Source organism: Taudactylus pleione, unplaced genomic scaffold (genome assembly GCF_031769625.1).
Source record: "Taudactylus pleione unplaced genomic scaffold, aTauple2 ptg000316l, whole genome shotgun sequence".
NCBI classification, from domain to species: domain Eukaryota; kingdom Metazoa; phylum Chordata; class Amphibia; order Anura; family Myobatrachidae; genus Taudactylus; species Taudactylus pleione.
This window is the reverse complement of record NW_028284717.1, coordinates 2,653,806-2,673,126: the sequence shown is the minus strand read 5'-3', so window position 1 is coordinate 2,673,126 and position 19,321 is coordinate 2,653,806. Positions and strand designations below refer to the sequence as shown.

At 44.2% G+C, this 19,321-nt stretch overlaps 1 protein-coding gene across 2 annotated transcripts in view; it reads left to right on the top strand.

Annotated features, from left to right (window-relative positions):
• CADM2 (cell adhesion molecule 2) overlaps positions 1-19,321 on the top strand; it is a 431,199-nt gene that overhangs the window by 286,559 nt on the left and 125,319 nt on the right. For both annotated transcript variants that reach the window (XM_088442731.1, XM_088442730.1), the window contains one exon: positions 10,260-10,438. In XM_088442731.1, coding sequence (XP_088298857.1) covers positions 10,260-10,438 — 179 coding nt within the window. The remainder of the gene's footprint in view (positions 1-10,259; positions 10,439-19,321) is intronic.

Here is a 19,321-nt window from a genome sequence, read left to right as displayed (position 1 = left end):
CATTAGTCCAGTCCTGCTTTGTTCCCTATGTGTAATAGAGGAAATCCGTTCTGCTCAGGCCCCCTGGGAGTGATGTTGCTGTCTGTGACTGCCGACATCACTCCCAAAATCGCGCCCTAGAATGCCATGCGAATGGCACTCCGGAGGACATGCGCCTAAAGTAAAAGTTTGAGAAGGGGAACATAGCTCCCTCCGAGCACAAATATGCTGATCTCTGCGTGTGCACTGATCATCTGCAGCAGGGGGACTAATGATCAGCCCCCCATGCCCCATTCTCAGAGTCTCAGAGGCACTTTATATTTTTTGGCTGGGGGGGAAATATATTAAAAATAAAAATGTACATATATAGTGACACAAAGGGAGGGGGGAGGGACTAAACTGAGGTCCCAGTGACACTGAGGGTGGGGGCTCTGTCATGGGGATCTATTATCACTAGGGGAGTGGAGGTTGATAAAACTGGGGAACTTTTGCCACTGCGGGGGCTATTTCTGATGGGGGGTAGGAAGTGATACTACAATGGGGGCCTATGGACACGGGGGTGGGGGGTGCAGAATCTCAGGCCCCGCCACTGTGTGACATCACATGGAGTAGGCGTGGCCTGCACCCGGCCCGCAAATAATGTTATATATATCAAAATGGTCCACGGCAGAAAAAAGGTCCCCCACCCCTGATCAGAGTATATGTTTTTTCTCAATAAAATATTTAAATATATTTTAAAAAATACTTAAATAAACGACAATTTTTGAGTTGATTTGGTGAACAAAATTTGTCAGTTAAGTGGTTAAGAGGCCAAAACAATTTAATGCGACATCTGATTTGAGTATTGCGTGATGTGGATCTACAGACTCGCTTATTTTTGTTCGCACTTCATAGGCAGAGTTTTAGGAAATGTACACATTAGCATATCACACAATGCTACAAAGAGAACGTAATTGAATCTGCTCTTGAATGTGTTTCAGGCATGGTCATCCAAACTACGGAAAAATAGTTTTCAGAAAACACCTTAAGTTCAGAATAATTTATATTTTGTAACTTAGTAAAATGACTGCCATCAGACATTATGGGACACACACACACACTAGTTTGTGTCTTCTGTTCCCCACATGCCAGGAGAGAAGAGAACCGGGAATGGAGGAGAGTAAGTATTAGTAAAGGGATGAAAGAGGTCAGGAGCAAAACAGAAAAAGGGCGAAGAGTGGGAGTAGGCGTCGGACAGTGGGCTGGGAATGGGTGGGTGAGTTGGAGCAGCAGTCGGCTGAGCTTGATACAGCAGGAGCCAGGTCCATAACTAGTGTATATATATATACACAGTATTCATCCAAGGTACGGCACTCAAGACTCAAATAACGAATCAAACACTGGACTTTGATGCCAACAACGTTTCAGTTATTAAAACTGTCCTCAGGTTACTGATATATATCCACACAAAACAGTCCGGCACTCTGCTGGTCCCTAAGGACCTATACCTTGCTCCGGGTGCCCTCCTCTGGGAGTATGCATCCCCAATGTGTAGATACCAATAACAGCGGATACACAATCAATGTATCCTGATTGTGTATCCTGAGGAAGGGGTCGCTGTACCCCGAAACGTTGAAAATCAACACAATGTTGTTTCACTAATTTTGCAAAGTCTACGGAGTGCAGCAATTATTGGTATCTATCTATCTATCTATCTATCTATCTATCTATCTATCTATCTATCTATCCATACATACTATATATACAGATTTTTGCCTGAGGACTGTTAGGACCTTCCCTGGTTTATCACTGGAGTCATTGCTCATTGTGCTATTTATGAGCAAACACATTCTTAAGAACAGCCAGTGAATTGTTGTCTGCTGTTATATTTATCCTCCTTGTTATACACCTGAAGGAGTCCATCTATACGTTGGGTATAGAGTGCCATTGTCCATGTGCTAACTGAGTGGATCCTGGCTTGAGCTCACACCCATAAGTGCGCTGGTGGGAATCAGTACCATTTCCCTTATTAGCAACAATGGAATCTCTGACACCATCTTTTACTGTAAACACATTTTAAAACTTGTATATGACTTGATCATGAATAAAATATTTTTGATATCAGCTAATGACTGGCCATTGGGCCCTTATGTTTTGGTGATTCGGTGGAGGGTTATACTCAGATTGTTTGGAATGCACCAACCCCCACTATTGGGATACCAATGAGGACTCAAGCCGAGTGAACCTGTTTAATCACTGTAGACTGGACACTGTTTCAAAAGGACACTTTTATTCATCATTTGAACCTTTACTAGTACACTTATGATATCACATATGGTATAGCGCCTCGGTTTTTTTATATTTTGTATTTGTATTTCTTAATCATTACTAACAGGGGGTCTACTGTGAGGGGCAGCTGTGAATTTATACTAGCGCAAGATAAGAGTTTTTTTAGTTTAGTTGTTTTAATTTTAGTTTAGTTTAGTTATATTTATATATATACAAATATGATAGATAGATAAATAGATTGATATAATAAAAACACGTAAATTAGAAAAAAGTCAATTAAAAGTATTAAATAAACTAAAACATTTTTAAGAAAGATTGTGCTTACTTGTCATCTTTAGATCCAGCTATGTGGCATTGAACATGGTCTTTCCTCCTTTCATCCGGGCTACTTTTGATCAGCAACCATGGGGAGCGTTGTAAAAGTCACAGTTGGGGATATGGGCAGCGGAAGCGCCATAGGCAGGGAAGGTGTCAAAAGAACACATGGGGAGAGGGGGAAGCAGTCGGGAAGCCAACGGACGGGATCCCGACCGTAGGCTTCCCGACTGTCTAATCCCGGGAAGTGGTGAAATGACAGGCGTCGAAATGCCAACGCCTGTCATTTTGCCTATGCCGGGAGCCCGACACCCGGCTTACCGATCGAAGATAAGCTGGGCGCGGACAGCAGCGGGGGGGTTTAGTTTATGGTTCCCGGGGGGGGACTTAGGGTTAGGCACCCCCCTGGGAGTTTGGGTTAGGCTAGGGGAAGGGAGGGTTAGGGTTAGGCAGCGCGGGGGGAGGTTAGGGTTAGGCACCCCTCACCCGTGGGACTTAGGTTTAGGCGGCGGGGAAGGGGGGTTAGGTTCAGGCACTTAGAGGGGAGATTAGGGTTAGGCACTTGGGGGGGAGGTTAGGGTTAAGCACCCCTAAGAGAGTGTTAGGGGGTAGAATAGGGTAGTAAATACTTACCTTGGGACGATCAGGATTTTCACTGGTACCGGGATGCCGTTGTTGGGGTTTGAACTGCCGGCCTCATGGCCGGCGGTCAATCATACTGGATCCGGGGAGAGGTGGTCAAAGGGACACGTGGAGAGGGGATGTCAGAGGCACACATGGCGATGGAGAGTCAGAAGCACACTTGGAGAGGGTTGTCAAAGGCCCACTTGGAGAGGGTTGTCAGAGGCACACTTGGTGAACAAACTTGCAGACACTTGGGGAGGGATAGGTGCAGAGGCAGATTTAAAGAGGAGAGAAGGAGACTTGGGGGGGGTGGTGGCATACATGGTGAGGGGGTTTAGGGGCATACTCGGGGAGAGGTGTCAGGGGCATGCTGGGAGGGAGGTACAGCAACACTTGTGGAATGGGGCAGAGACACACTTGGTGAGAGATGTGGGCAGAGGCACACTAAGAGATACAGTATGGGGGCACAGGCGTAGAAAATGGTAAATGCCACAATTTACTGTGAAAGCAGTATGGCAGGCACAGCAGGATGGAAGCTGGAAACAGGCGTCTGCCTATGATTAAGAAGCAATTTGCAGGTGGTATCATAGATCATAGCTGAGCTACATGTACCCCCTGTGATCTCGGGCCTGGTATATTATTACTGCCTGCCCCCAGATGGCATCCCTGGCCCTAAGATGATGCATGCCAAAGGCAGCCTAGAACTAAAGTTTTTTTTGTCATAATTTTTTAAATGTTGGCATTACAGCTTTATCTTCTCAATAGCCTTTTTTTACTGGATATTTAATGCAAATATTCCTAATGGGATTTGGTTACTGTGAGTATTATGTAGGTTCCAGTGATGGGATATAAAACATTTATGCATTCTAGTATTCATGGCATAATCCATTTATGTTCTGCTAATCTTTCAAACCCTTTCTTTTAAAGGGGCTAGTGAAACTAAGGTTATTGTGGATTGCTGAAATGAGCAGGACTAATTAAGACAAATGAATGTACTTTTGCTCTTTCTTTGTACATCATGCATTGTGATCTTAGCGATCGGAGCTGTCCAGACTTTGAGTATTTTTGCATGAATACTAAAGGAGCGCCGCGGGTCACATTAAAGCGAGTCCTTTAGTAACATCACAGTAAGGAGAATAACATCCAGCAGCGTTTGATTTAGAAGAGCTGTCCTTTGAGCAATATGTTCATAATCATAGCAGCTGCTGGACAAATGAGCCAGCGCTAATGACAGAACTGGATCTTCATATCTAGAGCTTGATATGTGAACTGTATTTAAAAATGTTGTTAGTCCTTGTACAGACAGACATTAATTTTGTAGATTTAGGGGGACATGTACTAAGCCTTGGAGAGCGATAAAGTACCATCCAATCAGCTCCTGTTACTTTACAGGCTGTGTTTGAAAAATTACAGTTAGGAGCTGATTGGTTGGTTCTTTCTCTCTCCAAGGCTTAGTACATCTACCTTGCGCGTTAACCTACACTATGTAGAATTGGACACTGACAGCAAATAGATCAACAAGATTTTATTGACATCAGTACTTTGTAGGTCCACTATGTGCAGTGATTACTGCAGACACCCTTCTGGCAAACTGTCTACAAGTTCCTGGACAACAGCAGGAGGTGTGTTTTGCCATTCTGCCTTAAGTACAGTGACCAACTGTCACACTGAAGAAGGTCGAGTCAGCCTAGAATGCACCCCCCACTCCAATTCATCCCAGAGGTTCTCAATGTGGGCAAGATCTGGACTCTGAGCTGGCAGTCCATCCCCGGTTACCAAATTTTCTGTATAGGGTGGCATTGTCCAGTGCCATAACTAGACTTTATATTGCCCTGTGCCAAAGAGAGCATTGGCGCCCCTCCCACCCACCCATTTTTTAAAAAGGGCCATGGCTTCATGGGGAAGGGCCAGGAAAGAGATTGGGGAGGCCAGGATATGCTGGGGATAAAAGAAGAGGAAACTACAAGTAGGAATGATGATAAACAGGAAAATGGACAGGCCCAAACAGTGCCCCCTGCCCTGCAGGGCCTTGTGCTATGGCACAGGTCGCACTACCCTATTTACGGCCCTGGCATTGTCGTCCTGATAAAAACATTTGTTGTTTCCATAGAACTGCAAGTTTTTGGGCCTCCCTATGAAGTGCTCTTGTCGAAACAGCCACATTAGTGGCCATTTGGAACTTGTGTGCAATGGTATGCATTTCGCTTGCGCAGGGGTGTCCAATCACCTTTGTTTACATAGTGTATTAAACAAGTTCATAACATAATGTAAGTGAATACAGCTGTGCACATGCACTTCCTGACATGCGTTCCTTTTACATTGCTCTGATGGGCATCAATATTGCCATTGCTAGGTAGCATGCAGTAATCTTTGTCTACTTTCTAGCGCTTATAGTTATGAGTTCCCAGAGGAGAGGTTCAAGGGTCAAGTCTGTGTGTGATTGGCATCACCATGCCCCGGCCACTGCTGGATGGTAATGAAAATCGCATCTTAGGGCACCGTACGGACAGCGGGTGACACAAATCGCATAATCAAGGCCCTACTCACTTCACAAGAAAGAGAGGTGGGAGGGCCAGATTAAGGCTTGTGGGGGCACCAGGGCAACTAAATTATGGGGGCCTCCTATGAGGCCCACATAATTTATGAAGGGACTCAGCAGCCACTCTGCGCTGTATGCAGCAGCACTGACTGTGCTGCTGCATATAGCAAACAGTATCACAGAGCCACGGCAGTGAGCCTCAATCTGGGAACAGGTGCCACTGGACACTAAGTCTCGGCAGAGTCACACTGACCCCGTGTGGGGTCCCCTCCCTGTGTGAGGGCCCAAGGGAGACTCCGCCCCTGTTGCCCCCCCCCCTCCTTATCTGCCCCTGGGTGGGATCTTGGAGGATTGGCCACTCTCCTGGGAAACTGGAGGTATTCACCAAATTTGGTGAGTCTCCTGTACATTTTGGGAAAGTAAGCAGGTATAAATACAATGGAGGACTTTCGGAGAGCTGATTAAGAGGCGAGTTCATCACTAAGTGCATTTGCAATGTTGTTGTGAGGTGATAATTATGCTCCAACTCACAATGCGGTAATGACAATGACCACATGCATTTCTTATGGATGGAGTACGGGACAGAAGCTTCTGAAAAAGCCCTGACTCAGCTTATGGCTAGAAACAACATGATAACTACCGGACAAGGCAAGCATACTGTGTATCCTCGGCCAGCAGCCTGCACATGCATCAGTAGGGGTATGCCATGCATGTAACGCCAGTTGATGGCCATCACATTCCAGAGCTTGGTAAATCTGTCATTTTAGGAGCCCCTATAGAAACCTATGGGGGCTGCTTTCGTGACCGGAAATGAAGGGACGCGGCAGATAACGTAGATATCTGTTGCGGTCCCTCCATGTTACATTCAGGGGATACTTGCTATACTGTAGCTTTGTGGGGATTCCTCAAAATGGCTGTTTTGGCCAGATTTCCTGTAATATAAATACCTAGTACCAGAGCCGGATTTATATTTCATGGGGCCCTAGGCAAGATACCAGTTTTGGGGGCCCCTATCCTCAAACATTCCATAGCACTATATTTTAATTTCTGATTCTCAGCACAGAACCCCCCTCCTCCCCTCACAGCACAGACCCGCTCTTTCACTGACCCCTCTCCCGTCTCAGCATAGACCACACCCTCATGCAATGCCACTGTACTACTGCCCCTTATGCAATGCCCCCTGTAGCAGTGCCCTTTATGCAATGCCCCCTGTAGTACTGCTCATTATGCAATGCCCCTGTACCAGCGCCCCTTATGCAATGCACCCTGTAGCAGTGTCCATTATGCAGGGCCCCCTGTAGATGTGCCCATATGCAGTGCCCCCTGTAGTTGTGCCCAAATGTATTGCCCCCTGTAGTTGTGCCCTTTAAAGTAGTGCCCCTGTAGTAGTAGTAGTGCCCCTTTAGTTGTGCCCTTTGCCCCTGTAGTAGTAGTCCCCCATCCCCTGCCCCTACTTACCTGACTCCACGCGGCCATCATCCGGGCTGCTGCTCCCGCTGCCGTACTGACTGGATCAAACTTGATCCAGCAGTCGCGGCCGCGTAGGCTCCTAACGGTGCGGGTGACGTCATGATGTCACCCGCGCAGTACATCTCTGGGAATGCTGGCTCTGAAGCAATCGGAGGCTTCCTTATCCTCCGATGACTTCAGAGGCCAGCGTTCACTGGCCCTGTACTGAAACTCCACCTCCTCCTTCCCTGTCCTGGTAGGAGCAGGGCTCTGGACATGGCGCTGCTGCTGCTGGCACCGGACGGTGAGAGGAGACACAGCAGCACGTCCAGAACCCTGCTCCTACCAGGACAGGGAAGGAGGAGGTGGCGTTAAAATGCAGGCTCTCTCAAGGAAGTATTTAGCTCATTCACAAACAATCTTCTAATGCCGTAAGAAGAAAGAGCAAAGGCCCTGATTCAGATCTGCTCGCTAAGCCGCGATCGCTCTTTGCCAAAAGGGCCCAGGTATGCAAATTCCACGATCGCACTGTGTGGCTTAAGGACACCCTCTATGTCTTAGAGAGCAACGGCAGTGAGCGTACGCAGGTGTATAAAGCCGCCCACCCTTCTGTCATAGCACACGTCATCTCCAGGAAATGTCTGATTAATCGGTAACATTGAGAGCCATCGGAGCTGCTCGCAGACCTTGAGGTAGCCCCTACTCCACCGCAAGCACTGTGATCAGTTCAGGCTCAAATACAACCAAGTGACGTGTTCAATGACACTACTTTGCTAATTATGCACACCCATTAAACTCCGTTTTGACGCTCAGACACGCCTGCGTTCGCACATCCTCTCCCCCATTCACCAGCACCTTCCCTGTCACCACCCACAAACGGCGCTCTCTGTCACTCAAAGTAGCGTCCAGTCTGTGTACTGCGAGCGCACGATTCCTTGCCGCAGTGACTGGTTCGCGCATGCGTACTTTGATGTATATGTATGCGCAGATGTGCGATAATTGCCCCTAGCAAGGGAGCGCAGCTTAGCGACCGGGTTTGAATCAGGCCCAAAGTGCAAGTTTTAGTTAACGCCCTTGCTGAACGTTATTTTAATGCACATTGTGCGTCGAATAGCCTTTTATATGAAAGGATTGTTTATAAAATAGACCAGCAAATCTCAGGAAATAAAATACTTCTGAGCAATTACTAAAGAAAAGATTATTGATCTCAAGAGAAATGCCTCTACATTTTTACGTTAAGCTGTGGTGCAATTTTTCAGCCATTCTCTTAAATAAGTAATTTGCGAGCTAACATGAGAAATGATTCTGGTAATTACTGGCTTGTGCGTCTGCTTTCATGTGTCTGTGTTGTGTAATGTCAGAATGGGGAATAGGCAGAGAGGGGGGAATGAGCATTTTGGGTGAACAGTTAGTAATTTATTGCATATCCACTCACAATTCGTAGCATGATCCCCAAATATGGCCATATCTAATTGCAGCATAACGAGGAATAACAATGATTGGCAAATGATCCTATCATCACTTTCGGGATTTGAAACAGTGGGTAGAAAACCCCATAAAAGTAGTCAGATTAATTATTTATCTGTTTGTGCATTTCCGCCTGTAAAGGATAAATAGAAATTATTAGCTTTATATTTCCTGATTCTGTCTTTTGTTACACTTGGATACATAATGGATAGCTTTATTCATACTTTGAAACGAATTAAGTGAACTGGGTAGAAATTATCTAGGTCATATCCAAGGGCTAAAAAAAACAAAGTTAAGACTTTAGTAAAAAAGAAAAGCCAGAAATACAACATAATATATTTATTTAAAATTGCATTAACATATGTATACATCAATACATTACAGCTTTCTGAATGTGTTATACTGTATGGGCATTGTGGGATGTCAAAAGTTAAAGTAATTTCCGCTAAAGTTATTGCTATTAATGAGTGGATGCTGCTGTTTTGTTTTCCATGTTGAAAAAGAACTGATATCTCAGCGTTCAACAGCAATATATAGGGGTTTATGTAATAGCCTGCAAGATGTGGGCAGGTGCCGGAATCAAGCCCCTGTCTGCATCTCACAGTCTACTACATAAACCCCCATAAGGTCCACCTAGAGGTCAATTTATTTTGAGAAATGCTTGCCACTACTGAGCAATAAAGAAAACATAGACATAGTATTAACAACAACAAAACAAAACATATATAAACTAAAAAGTAAAATTTGAATATAAACTATGAAGATCCACCCACCCTCCCTTCCTACTGCTGTTTTAGTAGATTAAGTACCAACCCCTAAATACCAATAATAGAAACACACGTCCAGAAATGTAATTAAATAACTTATTAAAGAAACATTTGATATACTGTATACAATGACAGTAATTGTATGCTACCATGATATTGATTAATTGAGAATGTTTAATATCTATTTTCAGAATTGTTTGAAATATACTAATATTGATACATTTAATCCAATTCAACAAACCAACTCATTTGGAAGTACTTATATTATTCTTATTAAATCCTACTTTCTTCCCATTTCAGCGCTGTTTTAGTGCTTGTGTTTAGAGAATAAGGGGACTATTCGTCATCGGGGGCCGTACTTAAGTATCCAATTTTCTGCAGTGAATCCTTATTATCGGAGCAATTTAGCAGTACTGTAACAGCGTTACTTACCTATCCCCTTCGCCAGCTTCTGCACATGTGTTATCTGGGGTCAGGCATGCGCAAAGCCATTGGGGAGGCAGTGAGGACGCGCCGGGGGGATCTGCATGGATCCCTCTTTCCATCCCCTGAACCTCTTCCCAGCGGGGCAGAGCGGGGCTCAGACAAGCGCCATCTGAAGATGGTGTTTCTTCCCGCAGGCAAAACTCGTCAAATTTGAAGTTTTCGAAGTTTGCAGAATATCAGGTGGTCCTATCAGACCCCTGTTGATGAATGACCCGTTATGTTAAATATGCGGAAACTAGTGTTTCTGCATGTGTACCGACCATTAAGGGATGATCTAAAAGGTTTTTATATACAGCCGCTTAGTGTAGTCATGTGCCTGCACCAGTTTTATTGTCCTAAGTTTGATTTATTTTTACTTTTAACAGGCCCGAACCAGTATTATGGACAAAGGATGGTGGAGATCTTCCAGACCCTGAAAGAATGGTGGTAAATGGGAGAGAATTAACAATAACTTTCTTGAACAAAACAGACAATGGTACATATCGATGTGAAGCAGCCAACTCCATTGGTAAAAACAGTGCCGAATACATCTTGATAATAAATGGTAAGTTCAGTAAATATTCTATCAGTATTTGTGATATGAGCTTTGATTATAGTCTGTATCACTGTGTTATACATAATGGGCATGATGAAGAACGAGTACTACGCCGGTTATAATAATATCTATTGTCTAATCGCTTTGTGCATGCCCAGAAAGTGGGAGCTCGCCCATGTGCCCATTCAGATTGGGGCAATTCTTGTATTGATGTTCTCTGTACTGTATTGGTTTACCGTGTACTGGCTTGTATTGCCCTCTATACGGCACTGTGGAACAGTTGTGTGGCGTCCTATAAATAAAGTTAAATAATAATAATATTAGTCTGCGCCTGGAAAGGTAGAACAAGAGGAAGGGATGGGACGTTCTAACGTAGGATGAGTATAGTGTTGCGTATATGGAGACTGGGACAAAGGCGCATATATGCCTGAGATAGTCATATCAAGTACCGGTGCAAATAGTGGATGATAATGATGGTTATAGCACTACTAAACTGCATGTGATTGGCTGTTTACAAATGCACTACTAATTGGTGCTTCCTTTGTTGTTCAGGAGTAAATTATGCTTTTGTTACTGTGTTTATGCAAAATGTTTTTGTTTATTTACGTACGGGAAATGGGGAGTTTTCTGTGATGTATTAGAGAAGTATTCTAATGCTTATTAATGCTTAATACTGGATATGTATTTTGCAAAGAAAATCCATTTCTGAAACTTGGACATAAGTATAGGTGAAGTATGCCTAGCACAGACGGCCGGGGGTGTGGCAACGCACCCAGTGAGGGGTGTGTCAAGGCCTCATGGTGGGCGTGCTGTGAGTCACAGGGGCATGGCCTTGCAGCACACCCCCGCCTCTCTGCATTCCGGTCAAGCAGAGCACCAGGAGGCGGAGGTGCTCGGCCAATCAGGTCATCAGCCTTTCTGGCTTTGCGACTTCATCCTCAAGATTAGAGCCTGATTGTAGCCACACATCAGCTCATTTTGTTGCAGTGATGCTGCAACTCATACATCAGTATTTCAAGTAATTTCTATTGTAGAGGACTGGAAGGAGTGATTACTACAGCCATGTGAGCTGCAGCAAGATCCAGATGAAGGGTCCTCAGGGGGAAGGTTAGACATCGATTTGCTACACAAGGGGATGTGATGTTTAGAGGTATTGTCAAACCCTTTAATAACATGGCACAGGGAAGATTGTTGTGCTGTAACCCACAGCATCCAATCACATATTTACTTTTACCAGTCTAGTGTAGTCAGTTTTAGGAAAACTAATCTCTGGCTGCTATGGGTTACAGCACATACAGTAGGTTCTATTTATTTTATCAAATGAGGCAGCAATACAATAAAATAGCCAGTCCTGGATAGTTGTTTCCCCAAATCAATGTAATTTCATCTACAATTTCTTGATTTCGGAAGAAAATATATAAATGCTTTAAGTTGATAACATTTTTCATACAGATAATACACTCTCCAGTATCTAGGAGTCTACAGGTGTCATTGTAATATCCAGCCAACAAGCATCCCAATGTACAAATAACAGCACAATTATCCTATATTGCTTCATTCTTAGGCCCGTATTCTATTAGAGGCGAAAAGCCGTGACCCGCGGAAAGTTTTCGCCTGTTTTCAAAATATCTCCCTATTCAATTCCAGGACGTTTTTGCCTAGGCAAAAACTCCATAGGCAAAAGCAGGCAAAAAAGTTTCTCCACCCAAAGGCAGGAGAAAAGAAGTGCAAAATCTATATTTTGGGGTAAAAATGGGGGGACTTGGTTCAGAACCCTTGGGACACCCCCCTTATGACTAATTAGGCCATGTCATTTTTGGGATGAAAGAGTAAAAAGTGTTGGAAATTTGAGTTAAAGTACTGGGATAGGTATTTTGGGGAGCTCTATGGATGGGACAGGTATTTTTAGGATTGCAGGAGGCTGCAGCAGGTATATTTAAAAAATATATATATTCTGCACTTTACAAACCCCAATATATACTAGTATCCATTTACATGTACCCCCAATTAACTACAGCAATTATTTTTCATAAAAGACATTGCTTAATATAATTTTTCAACACTTACGCAAATATGAAAATAACAGCCCTTTGACCCAAAATAAGATCCCTAATTACTTTTATTATAGCTATTAATACACTTCTATACTGATTCCCCAGGTGAGTTAGGCTTTATTGAGAGTACAGATTGATTTCCTCCCAAAAACTGACCTTTTCGCCAATTCCGCTATTCGCTGCTTTCGCCGATATGCGTTTTCGCTTTTTTATCAATTGAATAGGGTGAAAAGCGGGTGCACGCATTGAGAAAGTAGGCGAAAACTTTGCCTTTTCGTCGTTCGCGTCTTTTCGCGGCTAATTGAATCCGGCCCTTAGTTGCTTATGTTAGGAGTAAAATGATGCCATATTTCAATAATATCATATATAATTTGTTCTTTTCAATATTTTTTTTGTAGCTGTCAAATGTTTAAAGCAAAGTGATTGGTACTGTAGCGTAATACATTATATCATTTCCAAACACCATGCAAACAAACTAGTATAAAAAACAAACAAACATAATAAACCTAAAGATAACTGAGAATAGTAAAATGGAAATATTTATCCTAATTATTTTATTTATATAAATGACAGCTCCTAGTTAGGATGCAATTTGTAATTATAAATTATACTTCAGTCGCTATACTGTAGCTACACAATAATATAGATTTTGGGGCTGATACAGAGTGATAACTACACCAGTTTGCGCAGTGTGAATGCTCTAACAGTAATTGGTCTGCGCATGACCAGAAAGCTGGTATATGTGGCTATGCAGATTTACAGTGACTCTGGGGTCTATTTACTAAGCAGTGTAATGAGACAGAGTGAAAAGTGATAAGAAAGTGATAAGGTGCCAGCCAATCAGCTCCCAACTGTCATTTTTCAAAGCCTGTGAGATGACAGTTGGGAGCTGATTGGCTCGCACCTTATCACTTTCTTATCACTTTTCACTCTGTCTCATTACACTGCTTAGTAAATAGACCCCTCTGACACACTACGGTTTTGCAACTAGAAAGACGTTAAAGGCAAGGGAAGGGACATTGCTTCTAATATAGGCTGATTACAGTGAGGGCGTGCTGCAGATACCAACTGGTACATGGAGGTATTAATGCCTGTCCAGCACTAACAAACCACTTCTCATTGGCTAATTTAGAATGCACCATTAATGCTGATAGGTGTTTTCTTTGTTGCTTATGCATGTGTTATGTATTTGTATCTTTGTTTTCACATAAGTTGTTTATGCTGTATTAGAGAGTTTTTTTACCTTTTATTTTAATCCTAATTGTGAATGGTTATTTCCCAAGCAAAACACATGGTTGTAAACGCTGCTGATGCAGACGTGCACTCAATGGGGGGAATTCAATTCAGTGCGATGTTGAATAGTGACGGGAGGGAGCTTCTGCAGCTATTCAATACACCGCGCTGTTTGGGCGGGCTAAGGATTTCTTCTCGCCCCCCTCTGGGGATGCGAGGAGAAATCCGACCAAAGTGCCTGGCGCGCAGCTCTTTTTCTGCATAGCTGGGTGCTAACAGCCGCATGCCCGGCACCTTGGTCAGAGAATGCCGGTTACTGCGCCTTAACACCCTTGTTAAGGCGCAATAACTGGCATTTTCTGACCAACCAGCGTACTGAATTTAATAGCTCCGGGAGCTCGCTCCCGGGGCTATTCAATTCGCGTTGAATTGAATTCTCCCCATGTGTTGCAATTGTGGCTCTTTTAGTGAATGCACTTTATAGGGGAAATGTAATAGCCAGCACCTTGCAGGTATTAATGAGATCCTGGTGAGTTTGGCTGATGTTTTAAAGTGGCAATCATTTAAAAGGCAAAACCAACCTGGTTTTGCCTTTTAAAGGATTGCCACCTTAAAACATAAGCCAAATTTGAAGGGATCTTGCTAATGTCTGCAATTCGAAGGCTATTACATTTGCCCATATAGTGCATTCACTAAAAGAGCCACAATTGTGTTTTTCTAGCCAATTACAGTTGTTGGGGGTGTGGTCTGGGAAGAGTTCTACGTTTAGCTTGGTGCTAGGCAAGGCTCTGCCTCACTTCCTGTGAGTTTCCCTCCCTCCCCATATTTTACTTTGTTGTTTGTTGGCCTATTCGCAGCAGGAAAGAACGGAAGTCCTGTGGCTATTTCACTGCGATACTTCTTGGTGCGCTCCCCTTTAATACACTGGGTAGGCTAATTTTACACTACTGAGGTCAATAGCACTTGCTGTCCGATTGGGTTTGTTGTGTGTATTGGTATTGGAGCTGGAAACCTGATATTTGTCACTGAGAAGAGTAATTGGCCCTGCAAGCTTTGTAGTTGACATCGGTTGGCGTAAGACGTTTGGTCACTGATCGACTATCTGTCCTTTCTTTCTACCACCACATATACATCTGCCGCTAAGAGCATTAACTAATTATACTATATATATTGGGCAGTCTTATATTTGTCATGCATGCTACTGTATTTTTTTCAACCCTTTGTTGTTAGTTTCTTATTCAATGTTTTGAATTACTCTGGGTCACTGTAGAAACCACATTTTCAGTTGGTGGCCTTCAGTCTTCTTAGTAACAGAGCGTACAGACTATATCAGGCTTGCCGACATTCTGGCAGCCCCTCCGGGAGAGGGCAGCCAGGTCGGACAAGCAGAAAGGAGTGACGCGTATAGAGGGGGCGTGGCTGGGGATACTACCCTGCAATGGAGACGTGGCAGGGGGCGGGACCGCAAAGTCGCGTCATTTTGGCCCCGCCCATGCTTCACAATGCCGAGGTTTTCGGCATTGTAAAGCAGGGGGCAGGGTCAGGATGACGTGATTCAGCGCGAATCGCATCATTGACCGCTGAGGAGGGATTTGCGGGGGGTCTGGGGGGTTGGTAGCTGGCTGGCAGGCTTGACTTCCTTCCTGGGTGGTCGGGAGCGGCATCCAATTTTCGGGAGGTTCCCGACCAAATCGGGAGAGTAGGTAAGTATGGACTATATATACTGTAGTTGGATTTTTAACACAGTCCGCATTGCCAGCAATGTTACATAAAACATAATAGAAGTGCAATGCTTTATGAGTTTACCTTTTTTTCCCTACTGCAAATGTGGTTTGTGGCCCTTGCTGTTATCGCAGTATGGAAGTCTTGGGGCTGAGTGGGCATACTTTCAATTAAATTCACAGATACATTGGAAAGTCAGGGTAATACTGAACAGTGAAAGGAATTGATATGAGCTGACAGCTTTGTGAGACTTTTATAGCTAGAGTGGATACTATGGTTTTCAAGCACTGATTTGCAAGTTCACATCGCAGAGAAATATCTAATTGTCCTTGGTGACATACAACTTGAGAGACAGAAAGCTATTGGGTTTGTGTTTGTTTCATAGATAGCCTTTCTGTATTTCTGCAGGAAATTAATTGTGAATTCAGACGGGTACAAAAAATGTGTAACACTGGCGGAAAATACGAGGCTTAGATTTATCATCAGAAGACGTTCAATATAAAACAGAAAGGTTTTTTCCCTTTTTAATTTTATAAATCTGATGCTGCTTAGCGTGAAGGAGATTGGAAAGACATTGATAAATGTGTCGGCGAGGAGAGAGAACCGTATTCTAGAATTTATTTTCAGATCATCTTGTAGACTCAACAGCTCAGATAAATGTTCATTTGCACTAATGCAGAGGTGACATGCTGCGGTAACAACCAGCGGACGACATCAGTTTGTATTTCCTATTAATATCCTGCTAGAAACATAATATTGCAGGTCACATTTTCAATCTGAATCGTCTCATTTGAAAGTTGGAAAGCTAACTATGAATTATTTATCAAGTTCAGATCTGCAGCTGTGCCAAGGTCCCTTTGAAGAGTGTTGCCTAACGAACCTAATCCATGTTGTGCCATCTTGGTCTCAGTGTGAGATACACAGCAGAAGCATTCTGTGCGTCTGTTCATCAGTCACTGTGTAAATTGTTAACAAATGGACCACAACGCCAGTTTCCCTGGGTGTATACAACATAATAAATACAAAAATTGCATAATACTTGTAGGGATTATAATAGTTGTCGATAGTTTTAAATGTTTTCCAAGACACTTTGCTGTTGGGTCAGAGCAGCTGAGCACTTCTGGCCTGATCCTGAGACGCAAGCAGGTCTAAATTAGGGCTGTGCGGCGGACCATTTTTGCCGGATTTGGATTTGGTTCTAATTCGTCGTCCGGCTTTGGATTTGGATTTGCCAAACTGCGGTGACTGGCTTTGGATTTGGATTTGGATTTGCATTTTTTGCCAAAATTCGAAAAAAAAATCAAAAATGACATAAATTGGGCTTTTTTTTCTTCCTAGAGTGTTATTTACCTCAATAACATTAATTTCCAGTCATTTACAGTCAATTTAGACCACCTCACAGCTTAAATTATTGTTTTCACCATTATTGGCCAAGCGTTGCAGTGAGCTGACTGGTTACCAAGCGTCAGAGCAGCGGCGCAGTGGCACAGACACCACAAAGTCACGGTGCTTGTATACACAGAGGGCTAAGGCCCACAGAGTCACTGGGCTTGTATACAATGGGCTAAGCCCAGTCACGGAGCTTGTATAATACACACAGTGGGCTAAGTCCAGTCACGGATCTTGTATTATACACACAGTGGGCTAAGGGCCTGATTCAGAGCCGCTCGTAAGCAGCCGCTCGTTGTGCTCTGAGCGATGTTTGTCCAACTGCACATGCGTACGGATCGTTATACGCATGCGCGAACCAGTCAGTGCGGTCGAAATTCATGTGCTCGCAAAATAGCGAATGCCTGATAATTTGAGTGACAGGAGTAGGCGTATGTGGGTGGTAACGGGGGAAGGTGCTTGAAAACGGGGAGTGGAGATCCGAAAGCAGGCGTGCTTAAAGGTCAAAACGGGCGTTTTATGGGTGTGCATAATTAAAACAGCAGCGTCATTGACCACGTCACTGGGTTATTTTATAGCCAGAACTGCTCGCAAAATTGTGGTAGCAAAAACCAACCCCAAGAATAGCGAGCAGTTCATACCCTGGTCAATGTACTCGATTAATCTAATAAATAGCGGACATGACGTAGGATGCGAGCGGCCAGGGGGCGTATTTTTTTAAAAAATGACCGCAAGTTTTGTTCGCTCGTTCAGACCTAGAGACGTGAACAGACCGCAAAGAGCGAACGGTTGATTTAAATAGCCACCCCTATTTTCTGGACGAGCGAGCGCTAATTGCGTCCGGCTCTGAATCAGGCCCTAAGCCCAGTCACGGAGCCTGTATAATACACACAGTGGGCTAAGGGCTCACGCCTCTAGGTCTGAACAAGCGAACAAAACATGCGGTCGTTTTTTGGAAAAATACGCCCCCTGGCCGCTCGCATCCAACGTCATGTCCGCTATTTATTAGATTAATCGAGTACATCGACCAGCGTATGAACTGTTCGCTATTCTTGTGGTTGGTTTTTCCTACCACAATCTTGCGAGCAGTTCTGACTATAAAATAACACAGTGACGTGGGCAATGACGCTGCTGTATTAATTATGCACACCCTTAAAACGCCCGTTTTGACCTTTAAGCATGCCTGTGTTCTGAATTCCACTCCCCGTTTTCAAGCACCTTCCCCTGTTACCACCCACATACGCCTCCTCCTGTCACTCAAAATAGCAGGCATTCACTATTTAGCGAACAAACGATTTTTGGCCGCACTGACTGGTTCGCGCATGCATATTACAATCCGTACGCATGCGCAGTTGTGCAAACATCGCTCGGAACGAACGAGCGGCCACTTACGAGCGACTCTGAATGAGACCCTAAGTCCAGTCACGGAGCTTGTATAATATAAAAACACACAGTGGGCTAAGGGCCTGATTCAGAGCCGGACGCAATTAGCGCTCGCTCGTCCAGAAAATAGGGGTGGCTATTCAAATCAACCGTTCGATCTTTGCGGTCTGTTCATGCCTCTAGGTCTGAAAGAGCGAACAAAACTTGTGGTCTTTTTTTGAAAAAATACGCCCCCTGGCCGCTCGCATCCTACGTCATGTCCGCTATTTATTAGATTAATCGAGTACATCGACCAGCGTATAAACTGCTCGCAATTCTTGTGGTTAGTTTTTGCTACCACAATCTTGCGAGCAGTTCTGGCTATAAAATAACCCAGTGACGTGGGCAATGACGCTGCTGTATTAATTATGCACACCCTTAAAACGCCCGTTTTGACCTTTAAGCATGCCTGTGTTCTGAATTCCACTCCCCGTTTTCAAGCACCTTCCCCTGTTACCACCCACATACGCCTCCTCCTGTCACTCAAAATAGCAGGCATTCACTATTTAGCGAACAAACGATTTTCGGCTGCACTGACTGGTTCACGCATGCGTATTACGATCCGTACGCATGCGCAGTTGTGCAAACATCGCTCGGAACGAACGAGCGGCCACTTACGAGCGGCTCTGAATGAAACCCTAAGTCCAGTCACGGAGCTTGTATAATATAAAAACACACAGTGGGCTAAGGGCCTGATTCAGAGCCGGACGCAATTAGCGCTCGCTCGTCCAGAAAATAGGGGTGGCTATTCAAATCAACCGTTCGCTCTTTGCGGTCTGTTCACGCCTCTAGGTCTGAAAGAGCGAACAAAACTTGTGGTCGTTTTTTGAAAAAATACGCCCCCTGGCCGCTCGCATCCTACGTCATGTCCGCTATTTATTAGATTAATCAAGTACATCGACCAGGGTATGAACTGCTCGCTATTCTTGGGGTTGGTTTTTGCTACCACAATTTTGCGAGCAGTTCTGGCTATAAAATAACCCAGTGACGTGGTCAATGACGCTGCTGTATTAATTATGCACACCCTTAAAACGCCCGTTTTGACCTTTAAGCACGCCTGCGTTCGGATCTT